Raw genomic sequence first — 21,773 nt, 5'->3', positions numbered from 1 at the left:
TTGAAATATTTGACTTTAAAATGGATGATCTGCAGTTTAATTGATAGTAAACAGTAAGGTCATTCCATACAGAATACGCAGTGGAAATGGGAAATATGTCTGGACTAAACTTGTCCACGTGACACAGTAATATTTTCCATATGCGCACATTTCTTATAAGTACTCTTTGCTTTGAAAACACTCGCATGCTTTCAAAAAGGCGCACATTTAGAGATCTTCAGGAGACGACATGCCCGATCCTTTGGTGATTTTACGACAGGAATACTGATTCTTAAAGTTTTCCAGCATTGATTCCTAAGGCTATCATGAAGAAAGCGTGTGCTGTAGTCATATTATTGCTGTGCTCTATCACCTGCTTTGGTAAGTAAGTGCGATTTCCCAATAAAATTAAGGAAAGCAGAAAAATATTTACCTATTTGATTCATTATATTGCATTGCTCAGGTTAAAATATTACGATAATGTGTGGTAGATAATAAAATATATCAAAAATATATTATATTGGCAATTTATCTAATGGGAATAAGAAAAATCAAGATGAACATTTCCGCAACAAATCGTTTATTTGGTAAAAGCTGTTGAATGTTGTGGAAATGTTAATTGCACGTGCACGGTTCGTTTTTTTTTGGTTACCTGATGAGCTTAAAATGTATTTTCATAAATTTATTTATTTATTATTATTTATATTATATTTCTTTATAATTAGTTTCAGACGCAGTGTAGCTTAAAAGTAAGATTTTTCTTGTGAAGTGAAAATTATTCTGTGTGTTAAGGATTATTTCCTTATCCCAAAACATTTGATTTGTGAATGTGACCCATTATATGTTTTTGTTTAAATATGAAATAAGTGTTTTACTGCTTTCAGGAAAAAAGATGCGCTGGTGTACCGTGTCAGAGCCGGAGCACCGAAAGTGCGCGGAGCTCGCCAAAGCGCTGGCGCAGGCGCTCACACCTGCAGTTCTCGCGGCGTTCGCGCGCCTCTCCTGCGTGAAAGCTTACAGCACGGTTGACTGCATTAATAAGATAAGGGTGGGTTACAACTTAACCTTGCCAATCTTAAAAACCCTAATTTTATTAATTATCAAGATCTGCTTTCCTCTGTCAGGATAATAAAGCTGACCTGGTGACTCTGGATGCTGGAGAGCTTTATTCTGCAGTCAAACAGTTTGGTCTTACAACAATTGCAAAGGAAATCTACAAAGATGGTAGTTGTTGTCATGTAAAAATCAGTTTTGTCTTTATCTAGTCTGAGGCCACTATAAAAATATATTTTTCATGTTATTCATTGTGAATTTAACATTGTGGGCATTGTTTGCAAGCCAGATTTTTCTCCAAATAATTGTTGAGTAATTTCTCAGGTGGCTGTATTCTTGCTGTTGCTGTGGTGAGGAATGATAGTTCAATAGACATGCGCTCTTTAAAGGGCAGTAGGAGCTGTCACAGTGGAGCTCGCTGGACAGCAGGCTGGAGTCTGCCTTTAGGACACCTGGTATCTCGTAACCTACTGCCCTGGGGTGAAGATGAGCCCCTTAGTCAAGGTAACCAATCACAAGACATTAGTTTTTTAAAAGAATAATCCAGAAAACTTTATAATACTGTGCAAAAGTCACATATAGAGTCCTCCATTACTTCAGTATGGCTTCATGTTAGTATGGAAAGTCACTTTATAAAATAAATGTGTTATAAAAGCTGTTTCACATTAAAGTGCATGATAGTGTTCTGAAATGTGCTGAAAAAGTGAGTTGCATGGTTGCCTTGAAATTTTGAGTTATTTCAACTTAAAAATATTAGCTTACACAATTTTTACAAATCTTTTTTACATTGTGTCAATGCTCATATTTTATTGTAATGTCAGCGGTTAGTAGTTTCTTCAATGCCAGCTGTGTTCCCGGAGCAGCTGCAATGGCACCCAGTCTCTGTTCTTTGTGCAAGGGTCAAAGATCATATATCCGTCAGAAGAATTTCCATTGTGAGACCTCTCACAGCGAGCCCTTCTACCACAACCAAGGAGCACTCAGGTTAAGATACTAAACATACCTACTATTACATAACCAAATATATATTGTGGATAAACTTCTTTGGAGTCTTAAACTAACACTGTTATTCTCATAGATGTCTGCAGTCAGGGGCAGGAGATGTTGCCTTTGTGGACCACACAGCACTAGACAGCATAGATGGTTAATCCAATAATAAACTTTTATTTTAAAGGGGACATTTCACAAGACTTTTTTAAGATGGCAAATAAATCTTTGGTGTTCCCAGAGTACATATGTGAAGTTCTAGCTCAAAATACCATAAATAATTTATTACAGCATGTTAAAATTGCCACTTTGTAGGTGCAGATTAAGCAGCGGTATTATCCCCTTCTGACATCACAAGGGGAGTAGTGCTGCCTCACGATTAGTCGCGACTAATTGTTTGCAGAATAAAAGTTTTTGTTTACATAATATATGTGGGTGTACTGTGTATAATAATTATGTATAAATACACATACACACATGCATGTATATAATTAAGAAACATTTGCATGTGTATATACATGTTTATATTTATATATAATCTATATTATATATAAATATAAATATTTATTATATAAATATATTTTTTTCTTAAAATTATACATTTATGTGTGTGTATTTATATAAACATAATTATTATACACAGTACACCCACATATATTATGTAAACAAAAACTTTTATTTATGTTAATTGCACGTGCACGGTTCGTTTTTTTTTTTTTTTTTTTTTTTGGTTACCTGATGAGCTTAAAATGTATTTTCATAAATGTATTTATTTATTATTTTTTATTATTTATATTATATTTCTTTATAATTAGTTTCAGACGCAGTGTAGCTTAAAAGTAAGATTTTTCTTGTGAAGTGAAAACTATTCTATGTGTTAAGGATTATCAGTACACCCACATATATTATGTAAACAAAAACTTTTATTCTGCAAACGATTAGTCGCGACTAATCGTGAGGCAGCACTAAAGGGGAGCCAAATTTCAATAACCTATTTTTTCACATTTTTTCACAAGTTACTGGGTTGATCTTTTTCACATTTTTTTGGTTGATAGAAGCACTGGGGACCCAATTATAGCACTTAAACATTGAAAAAGTAAAAAAAAATTGATATGTCCCCTTTAAATGATCTTATTTATAAACAATATTACATCGCACTGATTTTTATTCCTTTCAACTTTCGTCATCCTTCTTTAACAGATAGTGAGAAAGATGAATTCAGGCTGTTGTGTACAGATGGTACACACGCTCCCCTAAGCAGTTTCAGAAAGTGCAATCTTGGACGAGGCCCTGGAGGAGGTGTGGTCACACGTTTGAACAACCGCAAAATTGCTCGGAAGTTTTTGGGAGCTGCCGAGGTATTTGTATGACGATCTTTCCTAAGAACTTCATGGGCGTGAAACCCACTTTTGGCCCAAACCTGAAATCTCTTACTCTGTTTATATACTTTTTGAACAAGTTAAATGCAACAAATTACATAAAAATGGTTTTATTAAACCATTTAAACAAAAATCAGTTCTACTTGTGTAGTTAATGTTAAATTTTTGACTAAAAGTTTTTATAATTATTTTTTTTAGTGGGTTATTTTTATCAATTACCAGTTTTAACCCAATACAAGCCCAATGTCATTTGTGGAAAATTCAGATGTTCCTGTTGTGCTTTGGCAGTAAGTACTAATAAGACTGTAGTGTCTTTTTTGTATTTTCTCTTGAAGATGGCATTTGGCTGGAAGGGTAAATACCGCCAGCGCTTCCAACTGTTTGAATCGGCAACCTATGGTGGAAGTGACCTTCTCTTTAAAGATGTGACTGATAAACTTGCTTCGATTAACGACGTGGACATAAGCCAGATTTTGGGACTGGACTATGTAGCCTTGCTCAAGGGCCTTGGACATGAAGGTAAAAACTTGTAGATGATAAGTAAAGCCTCGGTAAGGATAAGCTTGAACTTAAATTTCTGTGTGTGTGGGGTCAGGTAGCTCACTGGAGGACAGTGTGGTGAGGTGGTGCTGTATAAGTCATGCTGAACAGAAGAAGTGTGAGCAGTGGGCCCTTAGCATCAAATCAGATCCCCTCGTGTGCGTGAAAGGCGCATCTATGAGTGACTGCATTGAGAAGATCAAGGTCCAGTAAGACCATTTTGTTTGGAAAGTTATAAAATAAAAGTGCAATATCTAGTATGTGAACCTTTGGGTTTAATAACTGGTTGACCCTCCTTTGGCAGCAATAACCTCAACCAAACGTTTCCTATAGTTGCAGATCAAAATTTTGGACCATTCCTCTTTACAAAAGTGTTTCAGTTCAGCAATATTCTTGGGATGTCTGGTGTGAATCGCTCTCTTGAGGTCATGCCACAGCATCTCAATCGGGTTGAGGTCAGGACTCTGACTGGGCCACTCCAGAAGGCGTATTTTCTTCTGTTGAAGCCATTCTGTTGTTGATTTACTTTTATGCTTTGGGTCATTGGTCTGTTGCATCGTCCATCCTTAGTTAAGCTTCAGTTGGCGGACAGATGGTCTTAAGTTTTCCTGCAAAATGTCTTGATAAAGTTTGGAATTCATTTTTCCATCGATGACAGTAATCCGTTAAGGGCCTGAGGCAGCAAAACAGCCCCAAACCATGATGCCCCCTCCACCATATTTCACAGTTGGGATGAGGTTTTGATGTTGGTGTGCTGTGCCTTTTGTTCTCCACACATAGCGTTGTGTGTACTTTCCAAACAACTCAATTTTGGTTTCATCTTGTCCACAGAATGTTTTGCCAGTAGTGCTGTGGAACATCCAGGTGCTCTTTTGCAAACTTCAAACGTGCTGCAATGTTTTTTTTGGACAGCAGTGGCTTCCTCCGTGGTGTCCTCCCATGAAGTCCATTCTTGTTTAATGTTTTCCTTATTGTAGATTTGTCAACAAAAATGTTAGCATGTGCCAGAGATTTTTATAAGTCTTTAGCTGACACTCTAGGATTCTTCTTCGCCTCATTGAGCATTCTGCGCTGTGCTCTTGCAGTCATCTTTACAGGATGACCACGCCTAGGGAGTGTAGCAACAGTGCTGAACTTTCTCCATTTGTAGACAATCTGTCTTACCGTGGACACATGGACATCAAGGCTTTTAGATATACTTTTGTAGCCCTGTCCAGCTTTATGTAAGTCAACAATTCTTGATCGTAGGTCTTCTGAGAGGTCTTCTGAGAGCTCTTTTGTGCGAGGCATGGTTCACATCAGACAATGCTTATTTATTTATTTATTTATTTAAAATAGTTTTATAAAAAATGGGATTTTTTGCAAATTTTTTCACTTTACTTGCCATTGCCAAATGTATTAAGTTAGAACAAAATCAATTGTTCATGTTCATCAGAGAGACGAAGTGGATGCTGTGTCTCTGGATGCCACTCATGCTTTCATAGCTGGGAAATGTGGCCTTGTCCCTGTTGTGACTGAATATTATGGTATGTACAAAACCCAATATCATGCTAACTAATGTCTTCAAGTTTATCTAGGAAATCTCACATTTTTGCTTGTTCATTTTTAATTTAGGAGATAAATGTGACCCTGAAGGAGCTGGAGGACATTTTGAAAGTGATGGTAATGATGAACATCAATAAGCCTTGCATATATACACACACACACACACACACACACACACACATAGACATATACATTTATTATCATTTTTATGCCAAATGTATCTGCTTGAGTAGAATTGCCATCAGTGTATGGCGTGGCAGTCGTACGTCGGACAAGTAAAAGTGTGAATTTTGGAAGTCTGGGAGGGAGACGCTCCTGTCACGGTCATCTATACAGCCCGGCAGGATGGGTTTTGCCTGTAAGACACGCGCTTAGCACAGAGCACAACAGCAGTGACCCCTGTGACCCAAATAAAGTGTATTACATCTTGAAGTTGATTAAAGGATTAAATTGTTCTTGGTCTCTTTGTTGAATAGTATGAATAAACCATATTACTTTATTCTGTTGTCAGTGTATGCTGAGGTGTTTTGGAAAGGTTGTTTGCCAGGAGGTCAAGGCAGTCTATGTAAGGTGTGTATGGGTGGGACAGAGGAAGCCGCCACTAGGCGGTGTGCTGACAACCATAATGAACGTTACTATGGCAATATGGGTGCATTAAGGTGAGAAAATGCTGTAATATGCACAGTTCAAGTAAGTGCTATATGCAGAAAACTGTCTCATGGTGCAAAAATGTATACAGATTTTTTTTACGTGTTACTACTGTAGGTGCTTGGTTGGAGACCCCAGTGGGAAGAGCATTGGAGATGTGGCCTTTATGGAACACCACAATCTGGAGACCAATATTAAACGTACTGTAGGATACATTTGTGACCTAGTTTGTGGAAACCTACATAAAATCATCCTACATAATGTAAAAACATTCTGTGGACTAGTCTAATCCCTGTCCTTGAAACTGCCCCATTGAGACTTTAGCTCACATTTATCTATCATTGGTATATGTAGTAACACTTGTTCCTCTTATTATTAATGCTGTTTGATTGACAGGTCTAAAAAGCAGTGGCTGGGCAGTGGGCTGGGCCACCTTGGACTTTGAACTGCTTTGTAGGGATGGAAATCGGGCTCCTCTGACAGAATGGAAGACATGTAACTTAGGGGCGGTCCCTCCAAATATTGTTATGACACGTCCTGTTCTTACAACTCGCATTTATGATCTCCTAATGAAGTCACAGGTCTGCACATTACCAAAATTATTTTAATGATCATTAACCTTTAAAGGACAAGTTCGGTATTTTAGGCGTTTGGAAAAATAGGTCCACAAGTTTACAACGAATGCTAAAACACCTGTTGGAAAGCATCCTTTAACGCGATTTTTGTGTGAGCATACCACTGAACACCCCCGACCACTCGCTGAGTTTCACGTCTTTGTAAACGAAAGTTTAATGCATTTTAGGAAGGATTGTTCCAGTGCACCATTAAACACATTGTAAAGGTAGGAACCGAAACACAAACACCCAAAAAGTCTCGGGGCAGCCGCAAATGTCGAAACTCCAGTCAAACCCGTTCCACCTCATCACAAACAATCTGAAAACAGGGCTCCAAGTGCAAAATACCGAACTTGTCCTTTAAGCCAGAGTTATTTGCATAAAAATACCAAGGGCATGCGTACTGCTCCTGTACATGGTGCCAATGTGTTTTTTGTTGTGTTTGATGTCTTTCTCTTTATGAGCAAGACAGTTTTTGTTTGATAGTTTTGTAAAATGCACTATAGCACACACAACATTTTCCTAAAGCAAATATGGATCACCATAAATAAGTGTTTTATCACATAGGAGACCATGGCAGCTGGTCCAAATAATGGATTCCACCTGTTTGAGTCTGAGCAGTATGGAGAGAGTGATCTACTTTTTAAAGACGCTACAAAGTGCTTGGTTCACACCAGTCACATGGACTACCGCACGATACTGGGAGAAGAATTTTATGTACAGGCAGAGAGCATCTTTAACTGCACAGAATCAAGTATAAATAAAAAGAAAACATGCATACCAATTCAGTCAATTTCAAAAGTGCACAATCTCTTTAATGATGAGTAATAAGTTTCGTGTTTTTTTTTACAGCAATCTTACAGTTCTGCAATCAAGATGTGTGCAGCATATTCTAACAACTTAAATAAAATGGAGTTTATGACAATAGGTTGTCCATAAAACGCATGGATCATATATTTATATGGCTTCTTTTGTATCATTCTTGTCATATAATAAAATACTCTTTAAAGTTGATATATCATGAAAATCTGACTTTTTCCATGTTTAAGTGCAATTATTCGGTCCCCATTGTTTCTATTACCCTAGAAAATGGGAAAAGGAACAACCCAGTAACTTTTTTTGGTAAACCATTCCCTGCATGCATGTAAAAAACAAATAAGTAATTTAAATTTGGCTCCCCTTGTGATGTCAAATGGGGATCTTACTATAATAATACCACCCTTTAATCTGCATTATCTAACCACATATTTAGTGCAGAGAGAGAGAGAGAGAGAGAGAGAGAGAGAGTATAATTGATAGCATAATTGAAATTCAATTTCAACAAACCCCCTATTATGGCGATCAGTGTTTGTATTTTATCAGCTCATTTGCATTTAAAGGAATAGTCTACCCTTTTGCCATATTAAACTATGTCATTACCTCAACCTAGACGAATCAATACATATCTATCTTTTTTCGGTGCGTGCACTGCGCGGCGCGTCGTGGATGTGTTGGCGTTTGGCCTAGACCCATTCATTCCTATGGTGCCAAACAGGGAAGCCACCAAACACTTTCGTGTTTTCCTATTTAAAGACTGTTACATGAGTAGTTATACCAGTAAGAATGGTGCCACAAAATAAAACTTTTTTTTGGTACCATATGAATGAATGGGGCTAGGCTAAATACTAACACATTCACAACGCGCTGAACAGTGCACTCATTGAATAAAGATAGGTATGTATTAATTTGTCTAATAACATAGTTTAATATGGCAAAAGGGTAGACTATTCCTTTAATAGGACACACTTAAAATGGCACATTTTGGCTCACACCTATAAAGTGGCAATTTTAACATTCTGTTATAAATTATCTGGTATTTTAAGCTAGAACTTCACATACAACCGGGGACACCAAATATTTATTTTAAATCTTAAAAAGTCTTGTGAAATGTCCGTTTTAAGGAACTGTTTTAAACCTATGGGTGTGGTATCAGTAGATACATTTTCATGTCTTTAGTGTTATAAATGACGGCATATGTTTTTTTTTTTTTTTTTTGGTCGGAAATAAGACACAAGCAACAACAAGCGATAACGTTGACTACATTTCCCATCATGCAGTTGTTTTACAAAACGGAAGTGTTTACGACGGTTTTAATTTTTCCTGAACATAAAACTTCTGGTGTCGGGTATTTTATGTATAACGTTACAGGTAAGTTAGGTTATACAAGGATTAGTTTTACATTTCAGATATGTAGTTAAAACATTTATTCTTAAGACGCATAATGTCCGTCGCGTGTCTGTTATAATATTATTGGTTCATGCTTGACATTTGAATCAATGAGTAGTCACTTTCCGCCTTCATGCTCATGTTTTGCTTGTAAACTTTAAAAACTCACATAACAGAACTTGTTGAATGTTTATAACGTAACTTAATAGTTAAATGTGTTGAAGAAGTTCACGTTATTTTGATAAAATGAATTATGATCTTTGGAGTCTTGATGTGAAACTCACCTTTATGCTGCCTTCACGTGCTATCGTAATTATGGTAAATACCAAAATCCCACATGGAAAATGCACATGAACACCCCTCATGTGGTATTTTCCACTGGGCAACTCGTAAAATATTTTGATGCCCGAGTTGCCGAGATGAGATTACCTTTGACCTTTTCAAAATGGCGGACTGGAGAGCAGCAGCAACGTCCTTAAATCACTACTATTTATGATCTAGAAACTATACAGCATATTATTTACCGTTTCGATAAATCATCTTCTTGCTGTAGCAGCAGATGAATTAAGCATTCTAAAATTGTTTTACCAAAATAACAGGTCCGGATGTTCATCTATCATTTTCCTAATGACAACAAAAGCAATGGTAAATACCAGTTCACAAATAGAAAATGCAATTGAACGCAGCAAACTGGTAAATTCTAGTTCACAAATGGAAAATGCACTTGAACACAACACGGTGGTAAATACCAGTTCTCAAATGGAAAATATCATCTTTCCCATAGCACGTGAAGGCAGCATTACTACTACTTATATGTATATAAAATGTCTAAAATAAATGTGCCTTCATAGTGACATGCATTTATTTGATAAATAGTTGAGTTAATAGTTAATGTAATCAGAAGTAGGCATACAGTAACATAATAATAAATAAATGCCATGTTTGTTATTGTTAATACAACACTATAACAATGTGTAAAAAGTCATAGCATATGTAAATTGCTGACACAAAAGTATGTGTCATTATCAATGTGTGTGTGTCTACAAGGATCGAATCCATGACCTGTGTGTTGCTAATGTAATGCTCTACAATCATGCATTCATCTCTCTTGTCTGCTGTTGTACGAATGTGTCTATAGATGCTGTTGTCATGGCGACCCCTGCCTCCTTGTATGGCATTAAGAAGACATGCTTCTACAATACAAGCTGGTGTACAGAGATTTGTTCCTGCGAGTGGCTCAGTCGACTCCAGTGCTTTGGAGAAGCTCCAGGCTTTCGTGTCACAAGCTTCCCGTCTGTTTATAATCAGCGGTGCCGGACTCTCCACTGAATCTGGAATCCCAGACTATCGGTCAGAAGGTGTTGGACTGTATGCACGGACAGACAGACGGCCTATGCAACACTCCGTGTTTGTGCGCAGTGCAAAAGCAAGGCAGAGATACTGGGCGAGGAACTACTTGGGGTGGCCGCAGTTCTCTTCGCACTCACCGAATTCAGCTCACTTTGCCTTAAGGGACTGGGAAGATAAAGGAAAATTGCACTGGCTTGTCACTCAGAATGTAGACGCGTTGCACTTGAAGGCTGGACATAAGAGACTAACTGAACTTCATGGAAGTACACACCGGTATGGTTGATTTAAGGTTATTTGATTATGGACATGATTCTAATATAGATTCATCTTTCTGAGTTTAATTTAATCCCACATGCATCTGTTTTTAGGGTTGTGTGTTTGGGCTGTGGACAGTTGACTCGGCGAGCGGACCTTCAAAAGCAGTTTGCGGCTTTAAATCCAGGCTGGGCAGCAAGTACAGGTGCTGTGGCTCCAGATGGAGACGTGTTTGTGGAGGACGAGCAGGTCCTGCACTTAAGAGTACCTGCTTGCAAAGCCTGTGGCAGCATCCTTAAACCTGACGTGACATTTTTTGGTGATGTAGTCAATCGGGCAACGGTACAATTTGTCCATAACAAACTGGCAGAGTCTGATGCTGTTCTTGTGGCTGGATCCTCTCTACAGGTGAGTTGTGCATTTGGAGAGTACATAGAAATGTAAGCCAAATGATTTTTGGATGGATAAATATTTAGTGTTTTACAAAATTCAAGTCTGACTGTTTCTTTCCAGGTTTATTCAGGGTACCGTTTTCTCCTTGCAGCCAGTGAAAGAAAACTACCAATTGCTATTGTCAATATAGGACCTACAAGGGCCGACCACCTTGCTCAGGTCAAGCTTAGCGCTCGATGTGGAGAAGTGTTGCCAGCTATTCAACTCAGTTGATAGGGGAGTATTACAGACCTCAATTTTTGTTCTTCCCTGGCTCAAGAACCTTCATTCATGTTCTCAACCACAATAATCTAATCCATGATCTAGTCCACACAACATGATGTAGCTTTTGGTTTGTGTCCGGGCTGATTGCATATTTAAACTGAACTCTACCTCAATGTGCAAAGAATTACTTTAACACATCTTTTATTAGCATTTTAGGTAATCTCTTATATCCATGTACTGTATTCTTTCAAGTTATTACTTGTATTAAAAGACAACCACAAGGCATCTTTAGCACTGTAGCTTTAAAAATGTACTGTTTGAATCATGACTGAAAAGCAGCCACGAACCCCCAAGAATAAATAGTTGAAACATACCACGAAAATCATATCTTATATAATAAGTATAGACTTCTAAGCCCTATTTTAAAACACTGTGGCTCGGTTTTACAAGTCTTAGATTTAAGTAGATTTCAATGTGACTTAGAACTAAACTACTGGATCTTAAGACAAAACAGTGGCACTGATATATTTTAAGATATGTCAGGGCAAGTTGTGTCCAGACAGCTCAAACATATGACTTGCCTTATGACTCGTCTTCAAAATCAGGCCTAAATTTTCTGATACCAGTGAATGTACACCATTTACTTTTGTAAACTAAGGGAGTTCGAACAAGTCTAAATAATATTTTGTTCCACCTAATAAATACATTATCTGAAAAGGAATTTTAGTATGCTTGTATAGTTTTAGGACTTGTGTACTTTACAGTATGCTTAATAGTTGCACTTTCAGAATCAGGATTTATCTTAATCTAGGACTTCAAAGGTACCCTGGTTATAAAAAAATAAAAGCAGAAAATTAACTGTACCAATATCATAGTTATAATAAACTTGAAAAAAACTTTTTTTATCTGAGGCTGCTATTTTGTTTTTCATATACACATGAGTTGACGTCAAATGGTTGCAATAAAACCCGTTCTATTAACGCTACAGCAAGGTAAACATGATAAACAATGCTTCAAATAGTAATATATTATAAAATGATTTGAAACAAAAAATGAGAGTTATAAACGCACACAGACAGCAGGTGGCAGGATTTGGTTCGCATTTCATTAAAAATGCAGCATCTTCTGTTCAGCCCTTTCACAGAGAATAACATAAATAAATAGTAATACATAAAAAATACTCATGAAAGATCAGCATAAAGGTGATCTAATAGGTGAGAATGTGTGAGTGAGAAATAAACTAGAGAAGATACCATAGTATTTACAATACTTTTTTTTAAATGAGTTTTTTTATTATTAACATTATGCCAGTAACAATTGACATTTGAGAACATAATATTATGCAATAATAAAAACAAACATTCTGTTATGAGGGATTTACAATACAAATAAATAATAATAATAAAAAATAAAGAAAAAAACATAAAATAAATAAAGAAAAAAACATACATAGACATAAAATAATTAATATATATATATATATATATATTTTAATCAAGTAGGGGGGTACGTTAGGAAAGTTCATCTAAAGATTTTATCTCAAATTACAGGTGATTCAAAATCTGGTGTGATTTAACTGCTTTTTTGTTTTTCTTTAATTTACATAGGGATTCAGGTACACTTTTTAATTCGCAGCAAAATGCAATAAAATTAGGTTTTGAGGCTGTAACTTTACACTTTGTATTTACAATACTAAACTGAAGTATTATTTCACAACAACCATTACACGTCATCAATTTCAGAACGCAAAACACAATGGCGGCCTCCATAGGTTAAAATGAGTATTACATGTTGGTTTTCTTGTAATCAAAAGTTTTCAAGTAATGAAAATATTTAATCTGTTTCTATCAATGAATTTTAAAGAGCACCTATTGTCCGATTCACGTTTTTACATTTCCTTTCACGTGTAAGTGTGTATTAGTGCATGTTAATAGGGATGTTGCTAAAATTTTCAAAATGGTTAAATGCTAAAACGAGTTGTTCAGCTAGAAAGAGCTTGAAAAAAGCTTTTAAATGAGACCAAGATCATATTATGGGTTCAAGAATAACAAAATACTGGTAATTTGAAACTCGAAAATCATCACTTTATTTTGTCCCATGTTTTCCATTAAAATTCTAGAAAATGTGTGACTGAATCATGAAAATTATAAAATTTTTGCTATAACTTTTTTTAATTTTTTAGATATTGACCTGAATCTTTCAGGATAAGCTGTTTGCCATATCCTCTACATATTCTACTTCCGAAAAGTCAGATATATAAAAAAACAAACCACTAATTACAAGTAACACTCTTTATTCAGTCTATATATACAGACATCTACCACATGGCTATACGTCTGCTTCACATTCTTTGTCCATTCAAGCAGATTTTGGGGGTGGTTAAACTCCCGTGGTCATCGTTCAAATTTATTAAAATTTGTTCACTTGTAGTTTAGCTATTAAACTAAATGTCTATTACAATTTCAAGAATGTCTTTACTCAAGTTCAGCAAAAACAACGACGATTTTACAAACAACAGACTTTGGCGAGCTTGCACGGCCAGTAGTTAAACACGAAAGGTGGTCCCAAAGTAAATGATGACGCAAGTTAACATCTCTCTCTTTTCTTGGACTACAACAAACACACAGATTGTAGGCAACAGGTTACTTCCTGGGACTGGTCATGTAGACAAGACCGACAATATCAAAATTGAATTCCTCCCGCTTCGGACTCATAGCCTGTAAGTTAACTCCTGTCAGCAACCGAATCTTTCAAACATGGTAAGGAGCATCACATTTCCGGCTGATGTCAGAGGTATTCAGGCCAATCACAACGTACAGATTAGCAGGCCAATCAGGGACACAGAACTTTTCAAATCTGTGCGTTTTAGGAAAAGAGTGAAATCAGCTACAAAAATGTATGGTATGTGGAAAATAATGTGTTTTTTAACCATAAACCACGCAAACACATTGTATTATACCAAATACACAAAATAGCGTTGCTTTTTTAGCAATGAAATAGGTGCTCTTTAATAGTTGAGTGCATATCTAAAGTATTAAATCATTCAAGTCTTGAAAGTTGTGGTACCTTTTAATTAACTTTGTCTTTATTTATTACTTATACCTTTAAAATAATTTATATAAAAAATTCAAATAATTGTCACCAATACAATGACAATAGTTTTCCTGTGTTTTGCTTTGGGTTGAATGGATTGGCTAATACCATACATGTAAATAATTGATGTAAGAATATTTCAGCAACCTTAATACAAACGATTAATGTTTGCATGACAGTTTAGCAAAAATGATTATTATCAGTTTGTATTATTAACATAAAAAGAATCAGTGGTTTGGTCACAGAGTCACGGCAGGTAAAGTGATAATATCCCTAGTAAAGCAGAAATCGGACAAAATTGTCTGTTTGTTAAATCTTTCTCTCAGACTCTCAGTCCACTGCTGCATATGAGTTTGTAATTCCCCCCACAGTTCATCAGGAATACTGAATGAGTACAGACAACTGCAATGATTTATGTCATTTTTCTGCCACTTGACACGAACAGTGCACGCTGCCAGTGGTATCATAGACAAACAATTGTCAAATCCCTTGGTTTGGTCAAACCAGTATGTGGCTGGATAACCTAACAGGATACCAAAGAGAGTGCACAAGTTCCACTCATTATACATCTCATTGTTTACCACAATGACTGATGAGCTTTCGTCCACCCCATTAATGATCAATCCTGAAAGAGATTTGATCATATTCTCGGTTCTTTCTTCAAAGCCAGTCAAGACCGGCTGTTTTCTAGAGGGACTTATGTCAATAAGAAACACGCGTTTGTTTTGAAGCAGTTCATTCAGGTAGGACTCCATTGCGGTAGGATTAAAAATGATTGTGTTGTCATCTATGGAGAGCACCCGAAGTGTACTTTTCACAATTCCTAATTCCTGCAGAGATTTGAGGAATAGCTGGATTTGTTCTGGTGATGCTGCATTACAGTCGTACAGCACGGCATATTTGACGCCCAGATCCACGGCCAAAATTTGAACAGTTAAATTTAGACATGTCGATGAACTTAAACGTTTCTTACGGACACACAAGCACTTCTGTGCAGCAATGACAATATGAGATGAAGCAACCATTGCTCACTAAACAATAAACTCCACTTGAAACAAGTACACATCATTCAAAATTACGTGGTAGAGAAGAGCGTTGATACTTCCTGTTTAAAAACAAACGTTAAAAGTCCCTTAAATACAACCATGAAAATTATCATTCATAGACACTTTTTTACTTTTAGAAAATTTTATTTTTTATAGATTTTGTACTTTTACAAAATTTGGTAAAACCTTACAAAATAATTAGTCTTGCTTTCCCTCTTTAAACGTTAGTTACAAACGCAAAGGACTTTTATTTTGAAAATATTAAACAGTAAGCGGAAGTATATTCTATTTGACAAGCTGTAAGTTACATTTGTGAGGAGTTACTGTACAATCTATGTGTAATGAAACAAAGGTAGTAGCGCTTATTGTCACCACCGGTGACTGTCGGTTATTTTACCTTAGCGTGTTTAGCAGCTAGTTAAAGAACTAGTTGAATTAGTTTAAAAGTACATTTTTACCATGGGCTCAGAAGATGTACTCAAGAGTGCTTCAACCCTGGCATCATATACTGTTCTGCTTCAGGTAATATTAACAGTATTTGACACAAACAAACGCACTAAATTAACTACTTTGTAGCTGACTATTCGCCTTGTATTTTATATTACAGGTGATGTTTCGGGTTTTGACGTTTCTCCTGAATGCATTTACCTTGCGGTTTGTATCTAAGGAGCTGATAGGTGTAGTAAATGTGAGGTAAGTTTGCAGTTACACAACTTAAAGCGAAGTTGTGTGTCTCGTAAATGGCTCATTAACTGTAACGTATGCTTTTGTTACAGGTTGTTGTTACTCTATTCTACATTAGTATTTCTATCAAGAGAGGCGTTTCGGAGGGCGTGTTTAAGCGGTGAAGGGGCGGGGCGTAACTGGAGACAGGTGATCAACCTGTTATGGCTAACGTAAGTAGAAATTCCAGTATAATGAATGAAAAGATCTTTTAGTGTCTGTATGTAAAGAATTTAAATTAGTTGTATGATGATGACATTACAGTAGTTGTTGTCTTATTTATGGATTATAAAGTGGCAATAATAAAACATGATTTTTTTGTGCCTACGAAAAAAATCAGTAGACTTAGTTAGATAAGTTATTTGCAAAAATATTACTTCACGTTTAAAGTCCCCATTAACCGGAAGTCGCGATCGACTTTACTTCTGTGAGGAACTTTATAGTAGTGGGCATGGATTATGTTTTCCACTGTGCTTCGATTGGATATAGAAAAGTAGGCGTTCTTTTCCCAAATGGATCGGGCAACAAACTGACAGTTGGAGGGGGCGGAGTTAATAGATGCTCCCACCCTTGCTGTCTAGCTGCATCATCAGTGATTGCCACAAAAGGGCGGAAATACATCTACAGATTTTGATTTAAGTTTTTAATGACATACATACACTGATAAATTGTTTATAACTAACAGTCCAATATTACATTAAAAAATAAGTATTGTCAGTTTTGATTTAATTGGGACTTTAAATATTTGAAAAATATGATAATTGTGACTTTCCCTCTCCTTCTTTTTCTCAAACTTTCAGTTTTCCTTTAGGTTGTGTGTGGGGTGTGTTGTTGGTCTGTGTATGGTGGTGGATGCTTCAGGCACCTGATCCGGAGTCAATCCCGCATTATTTTCCCGCTGTTGGATTGTTTTGCCTAGCTGCCCTAACAGAGCTACTCGCTGAACCTCTCTGGGTCCTGGCACACGCGCACATGTTTGTTCGATTGAAGGTGTCAAAAAAAGTCTTGTTTTTTAATACTTTATATACGCTTAATGTAAACATGATAAAGGGAACTAAATTGTGCTATGTTGACGATTTTCACTTGACAGGTTATTGCAGAAAGCTTAGCCATGATCGCTAAATGTCTTGTTACAGTAGTGATGGTTGTCTCAGCACCTCAGTGGGGTCTTTATATCTTCTCTGCAGCCCAGGTTGGTATATTTGCATATGAAAGTATGAACATCTCTAGTGCCTTTTTATATATGTACAGTAATCTTGAGTTTGTGTGTTTTTGATTTGAAAGTGTGTCTATGCAGGAATTTTGCTTCTTTGTTACGTGCTATACTTTGTCCATTTTCTCGGCTCAGAAGAAGCAAAGGAAAAAAATTTCCCTTTTCACCGCATCACAGACCTGCTGCCATCGAGGGTGGACCGTGAGGTGAGATCTGACAATTCCACACCAGATTCATTTTTGAAGTCAGACTTTGATCAATTCAGTTGTCAACCAAGCTGTTTGTTTTTTAGCCACTTCTTAACTGGAATTTGACCACACTAACCTGGAGCTTTTTCAAACAATCTTTCCTCAAACAGATACTTACAGAAGGTCTGTATAACTCATATTCATTTACTGAGATATTTAGACCATACACAAGCTAAAACGTTAAATGGTTTGTTTTGATTTTGTAGGTGAGCGTTATGTAATGACCTTTCTGAATGTGCTTAACTTTGGAGACCAGGGTGAGTTTATACATTCACACATAAATTCAAAGTAAACAGACAATGTATTCATGTCACACTTCTTTTTGTTTTTTATTATTTTACAGGGGTTTACGATATAATAAACAATCTGGGTTCAATGGTGGCACGTTTTCTTTTCCTGCCCATCGAGGAGAGTTTCTATGTTTTCTTCGCTAAAGTGCTGGAGCGTGGCCAAGGTGTACGCAATCAGAAACAAGTCGGTATCCATTTCTTACATCTTACATTTTACTGTATGATTGGATGAATCACATGTATGATTGGAAAATGCCGATTGGTCCGCAGGAGGATGTTTCCATAGCAGCCGAGGTACTGGAGTGTCTTTTGAAGCTGGTGCTTTTGATCGGTCTGATCATCACAGTGTTTGGTTATGCATATTCCCATCTAGCACTTGACATCTACGGTGGAGAGCTTTTAAGCAGTGGAACAGGTAAAACAAACAAGGATGCACTCACCATGATAAAGTACCAGATTTTTCAGAAAGTGTCAATGTTTTCTGTTGAAATACTTTCTTATAAAAGAGTTGAGACCTGTAAATAAGCCATTACTATACATGGTATGAGTTTTAGGCAAGACTATCTGTTTGTCCGACCAATGGCAGAAGACAGAAGTGTTTAGGTAACATATGTGACTCCACAAAACCAGTCATGAGGGTCAATTTTTTTAATTGAGATGTGTACACTAGCTGAATAAATAAGCTTTACATTGATGTATAGGACAATATTTGGATCTATTTGAAAATCTGAGGGTGCAAAAAATCTAAATATTGAGAAAATCGCATTTAAAGTTGTCCTGCATCCACTCACAAAATAAAAGTTTTGATATATTTACAGTAAGAAATTCACAAAACATCTTCATGGAACATGATCTTTACACAATATCCTATGACTTTTGGAATAAAAGAAAATCTATCATTTTGACCCATATAATGTATTTTTGGCTATTGTTCCAAATATACCTGCGCTACTTAAGACCAGGTACTACAGAGCCCCTAAGGGGACATAAGGGGAGCAAAAATTAAATAATTTTTATTTTCACATGCTCACGTGAAACTATCGCGTGCTCACGTGAAACTATCGCATGCTCACGTGAAACGCGATAGTTTCACATGAGCACACAAAACTAAACTTTAAAAAAAATCTGCACATGAAAATTTCGCGTAAGCACATGAAACTAAACTTTAGATTTTTTTACTCCAATGTCACCTTGGGGGCTCGATAATGTCCAGTGTTACATATATTTAAAAAAAATTGTAATTCGGTTTGCTTATAGTAGTGCCACAGAAATTGCACATTTCAGCTTTTAAAAAAAAAAAAATTATTTTGCATTTAAAAAAGAATAAAAAAATATATATATTCTTTTGAACAAAATAACTAATTTCAGCTTTTTAAATTTACATTTATACCTTTGGCAGACGCTTATATCCAAAGTGACCTACATCTGACTATGCCTGTTATTTAGGAATCGAACCCACAACCTTTTGTGCCGCTAGTGCAATGTTCTACCAGTTAGCTACAAGTGCACACAACTGATAACAACTTTTAATTCATGTATGCAATGTTGTTTGTTCATTGTTATGTTCAAAATAATAGCAGTGCAACATCAGTAACCTGATAAACCACTGTTATTTGTAGTAGTAATGTTAAATGTAAAAAGGAGAAGCAAATGTTTCACCCATTGTTATAAAATATATCTGCTTCTGAATTTTGACGTAAAATGGACCGTTTCATCATTGCTCGGAGAAACAACGCAATTTGGTTAAAAAGTTGATTTGAGAAGGGAAAATATATAAAAAAAGTTTATGATGGTCAGCTAAAAGGATCTCAAATGCTTTCAAATGGCAACAAAAACCCAAAGCACATGGAAGAAAACAAGCAACTTCTGTTAAAACAGATTGAAGAATAGTAAGGATGGCTATTCAATACATTTGAAATAAGGAAATAAAATCTATTTATAACATTTCTGCACTTTTTTCACATTTTTTATTAAACAGTTTTTTTTTTTTTACACAACTGTATATTTTGCAGGGCCAACTCTCCTACAGTGTTATAGCTGCTATGTTTTGCTGTTAGCCATTAACGGAGTAACCGAGTGTTTCGTTTTTGCCGCCATGAGCAAAGAAGAAGTTGACAGATAAACAACATACAATACACATACTGTAATTGTATTGTGATTGTTTATAATTATATTATAACTGAATGGTATTCCCATTTAATTGCCATTAAACGCATTGTTTTACATTGTCTCTTTAGATATAATGTCTTGATGCTGGGCCTGTCTGCCTCCTTCCTGCTACTTTCTTATTGGCTAACCTGGATGTTGGGGGGTGTTGGCTTCATTTGGGCAAATTGCTGTAACATGGCTTTACGAATCACTCACAGTATTATTTATATACATCGGTATTTTCTGCAAAGTGAATACACACCCTTATGGGGGCTCCGCCCACATTCTGCTGTCATGGCTGTGCTTGGAATAAGCGCAGGCATCACGACCCTATCAGAGGTATTGAAGCAAATTACTTATTGAAGTTTGAATGTAGATTGATGTTGTGCGATCAACTTAATTTTGAACTTCTTTGTCTTTCAGAGAATGTTCTGCTGTGATGGTGGTTGGGTACTTAGACTGGCACATGTTGCCGTCGGGGCAGTTTGTCTCCTGGGTGTGGTCACCACAGTGTTTCTAACAGAAACGAGACTGGTGCAGTTCATCAAAACCCAATTATTACCCAAATACACCAAGAAAAGTACATGAGCTGTATTGATTTGGATAATAGCATATGAATACAAGCACTAAGAGGAAGTTACAACATCTCATGGACACTAACATCTGATGGATCACATATTGCCTTGTTGAACACAGGCATATTTATTCAAGACTGCATAAAAATTCAAGCAAAGAGTTTGTTTTAATGAGCAATTTGTAATCATTCCAATATGAAAGGAGATCCGGGATTTATTTTCTTCTTGGGACATTAAAGTTTACTACAGTACCCTATGTTTTTTACCAAATCTAGCAATGCTGGATCTTACATATTGTAGCAGGGAATTTATGTAATTTATATAAAATATATTTCAACGGTGCTGGTTACCATTGTCTTTGAAAACATTTAAAGGGACACTCCGCTTTTTAAAAAATATATATACTCATTTTCCAGCTCCCCTCGAGTTAAACATTTGATTTTTACCATATTGGAGTCTGTTCCGCTGATCTCTGGGTCTGGCGCTGCCACTTTTGGCATGGCTTGGCATGGTTTATTGAATCTGATTGGACCATTGGCATCGCACTAAAAAATAACCAAAGAGTTTCGACGTTTTTCATATTTAAAACTTGATTTTCTGTGGTTGCATCGTGTACCGGGACCGATGGAAAATTAAAAGTTGCGATTTTCTAGGCAGATATGGCTTGGAACTATACTCTCATTCTGGCGTAATGATCAATGACTTTGCTAATGTGGCATGGCTGCAGCAGGCGTAGTGATATTACGCACTGCCTGAAAATAGTCCCCTGCCATTGAAAATTACTAAGGGTACTATTTTCGGCTGCTGCGTAATATCGCTGCGCCTCCTATACCCATGTTGCAGCAGCGGGGTCCTTGATTGTTGCGCCAGAATGAGAATATAGTTCTTTTCTGTCGGTCTTGGTACACAATGTAACTACAGAGGACGGAGTCGAGTTTTGAATGGGGAAAATATCGAAACTCTGGTTGTTTTTGGCGCGATGCTAATGGTCTAATCGGATTCAGTGCATTGTGCTGGGCTATGCTGGGGGTGGTACCGCCAGACCCGGAGATCACCTGAATGGATTCCAAAGGGGTGCAGGTCGGATGTTTGGCTCTGGGGGAGCTGGAAAATGAACATATTTTCAAAATAGTGGAGTGTCCATTTAAGACAAGACTGTAAAATATTATATAGTACTGTAATACCTGGGTGCAAATAAAACGTTTTTGTCTAAATGTACTTTTTT

At 36.5% G+C, this 21,773-nt stretch overlaps 4 protein-coding genes across 7 annotated transcripts; 3 read left to right on the top strand and 1 right to left on the bottom strand.

Annotated features, from left to right (window-relative positions):
• Positions 1 to 3: 3 nt before the first annotated feature.
• sxph (saxiphilin) lies at positions 4 to 7,759 on the top strand. 2 transcript variants are annotated; one of them, XM_073870367.1, is made up of 17 exons: positions 4 to 360; positions 864 to 1,027; positions 1,104 to 1,203; positions 1,357 to 1,536; positions 1,854 to 2,016; positions 2,111 to 2,175; positions 3,220 to 3,377; positions 3,734 to 3,917; positions 3,994 to 4,142; positions 5,374 to 5,464; positions 5,553 to 5,600; positions 5,717 to 5,904; positions 6,000 to 6,142; positions 6,249 to 6,331; positions 6,528 to 6,712; positions 7,313 to 7,499; positions 7,598 to 7,759. In XM_073870367.1, the coding sequence occupies exons 1-17, from the start codon at positions 306 to 308 to the stop codon at positions 7,639 to 7,641; spliced, it is 2,187 nt and encodes a 728-aa protein (XP_073726468.1). In that variant the 5' UTR covers positions 4 to 305; the 3' UTR covers positions 7,642 to 7,759. The 2 variants fall into 2 exon arrangements, with proteins under 2 accessions (XP_073726468.1, XP_073726467.1); XM_073870366.1 differs by having other exon boundaries at positions 5,714 to 5,904.
• Positions 7,760 to 8,433: 674 nt separating this feature from the next.
• On the top strand, positions 8,434 to 11,929 carry sirt4 (sirtuin 4). 3 transcript variants are annotated; one of them, XM_055213350.2, is made up of 4 exons: positions 8,434 to 8,458; positions 10,089 to 10,573; positions 10,669 to 10,963; positions 11,069 to 11,929. In XM_055213350.2, exons 2-4 carry the CDS (start codon positions 10,089 to 10,091, stop codon positions 11,219 to 11,221), a joined length of 933 nt encoding a protein of 310 aa, XP_055069325.1. In that variant the 5' UTR covers positions 8,434 to 8,458; the 3' UTR covers positions 11,222 to 11,929. The 3 variants fall into 3 exon arrangements, with proteins under 3 accessions (XP_055069325.1, XP_055069324.1, XP_055069322.1); XM_055213349.2 differs by lacking the exon at positions 8,434 to 8,458 and adding an exon at positions 8,780 to 8,932; XM_055213347.2 differs by lacking the exon at positions 8,434 to 8,458 and adding an exon at positions 9,414 to 9,595.
• A 2,554-nt stretch (positions 11,930 to 14,483) lies between these two features.
• c8h1orf74 (chromosome 8 C1orf74 homolog) lies at positions 14,484 to 15,475 on the bottom strand. The gene has a single exon (XM_055213351.2). The coding sequence runs from the start codon at positions 15,328 to 15,330 to the stop codon at positions 14,545 to 14,547; it is 786 nt and encodes a 261-aa protein (XP_055069326.2). The 5' UTR covers positions 15,331 to 15,475; the 3' UTR covers positions 14,484 to 14,544.
• Positions 15,476 to 15,642: 167 nt separating this feature from the next.
• Positions 15,643 to 21,762, top strand: rft1 (RFT1 homolog). The gene is made up of 13 exons (XM_073870368.1): positions 15,643 to 15,873; positions 15,959 to 16,044; positions 16,128 to 16,247; positions 16,875 to 17,064; positions 17,165 to 17,266; positions 17,359 to 17,493; positions 17,580 to 17,658; positions 17,742 to 17,792; positions 17,879 to 18,009; positions 18,096 to 18,240; positions 19,838 to 19,946; positions 20,066 to 20,312; positions 20,397 to 21,762. The coding sequence occupies exons 1-13, from the start codon at positions 15,811 to 15,813 to the stop codon at positions 20,559 to 20,561; spliced, it is 1,623 nt and encodes a 540-aa protein (XP_073726469.1). The 5' UTR covers positions 15,643 to 15,810; the 3' UTR covers positions 20,562 to 21,762.
• Positions 21,763 to 21,773: the final 11 nt, after the last annotated feature.

Source organism: Misgurnus anguillicaudatus, chromosome 8 (genome assembly GCF_027580225.2).
Source record: "Misgurnus anguillicaudatus chromosome 8, ASM2758022v2, whole genome shotgun sequence".
In the NCBI taxonomy this organism is placed as follows: domain Eukaryota; kingdom Metazoa; phylum Chordata; class Actinopteri; order Cypriniformes; family Cobitidae; genus Misgurnus; species Misgurnus anguillicaudatus.
The sequence above is the reverse complement of the archived record's forward strand: the minus strand, read 5'-3'. Positions and strand labels throughout refer to the sequence as shown.

Excerpts from the sequence above, each read along its gene's own strand:
- sxph (XM_073870366.1), top strand. The coding sequence starts at position 306 with ATGAAGAAAGCGTGTGCTGTAGTCATATTATTGCTGTGCTCTATCACC. Across the intron at positions 6,332-6,527 it reads TCTGGAGACCAATATTAAAC|GTCTAAAAAGCAGTGGCTGG; the intron begins GTACTGTAGGAT and ends TTTGATTGACAG. Across the intron at positions 7,500-7,597 it reads CTTTAACTGCACAGAATCAA|CAATCTTACAGTTCTGCAAT; the intron begins GTATAAATAAAA and ends TTTTTTTTACAG.
- sirt4 (XM_055213347.2), top strand. Across the intron at positions 10,574-10,668 it reads CTTCATGGAAGTACACACCG|GGTTGTGTGTTTGGGCTGTG; the intron begins GTATGGTTGATT and ends ATCTGTTTTTAG. Across the intron at positions 10,964-11,068 it reads TGGCTGGATCCTCTCTACAG|GTTTATTCAGGGTACCGTTT; the intron begins GTGAGTTGTGCA and ends GTTTCTTTCCAG.
- c8h1orf74 (XM_055213351.2), bottom strand. The coding sequence starts at position 15,330 with ATGGTTGCTTCATCTCATATTGTCATTGCTGCACAGAAGTGCTTGTGT.
- rft1 (XM_073870368.1), top strand. The coding sequence starts at position 15,811 with ATGGGCTCAGAAGATGTACTCAAGAGTGCTTCAACCCTGGCATCATAT. Across the intron at positions 15,874-15,958 it reads CATATACTGTTCTGCTTCAG|GTGATGTTTCGGGTTTTGAC; the intron begins GTAATATTAACA and ends TTTATATTACAG. Across the intron at positions 20,313-20,396 it reads GCATCACGACCCTATCAGAG|AGAATGTTCTGCTGTGATGG; the intron begins GTATTGAAGCAA and ends TTTGTCTTTCAG.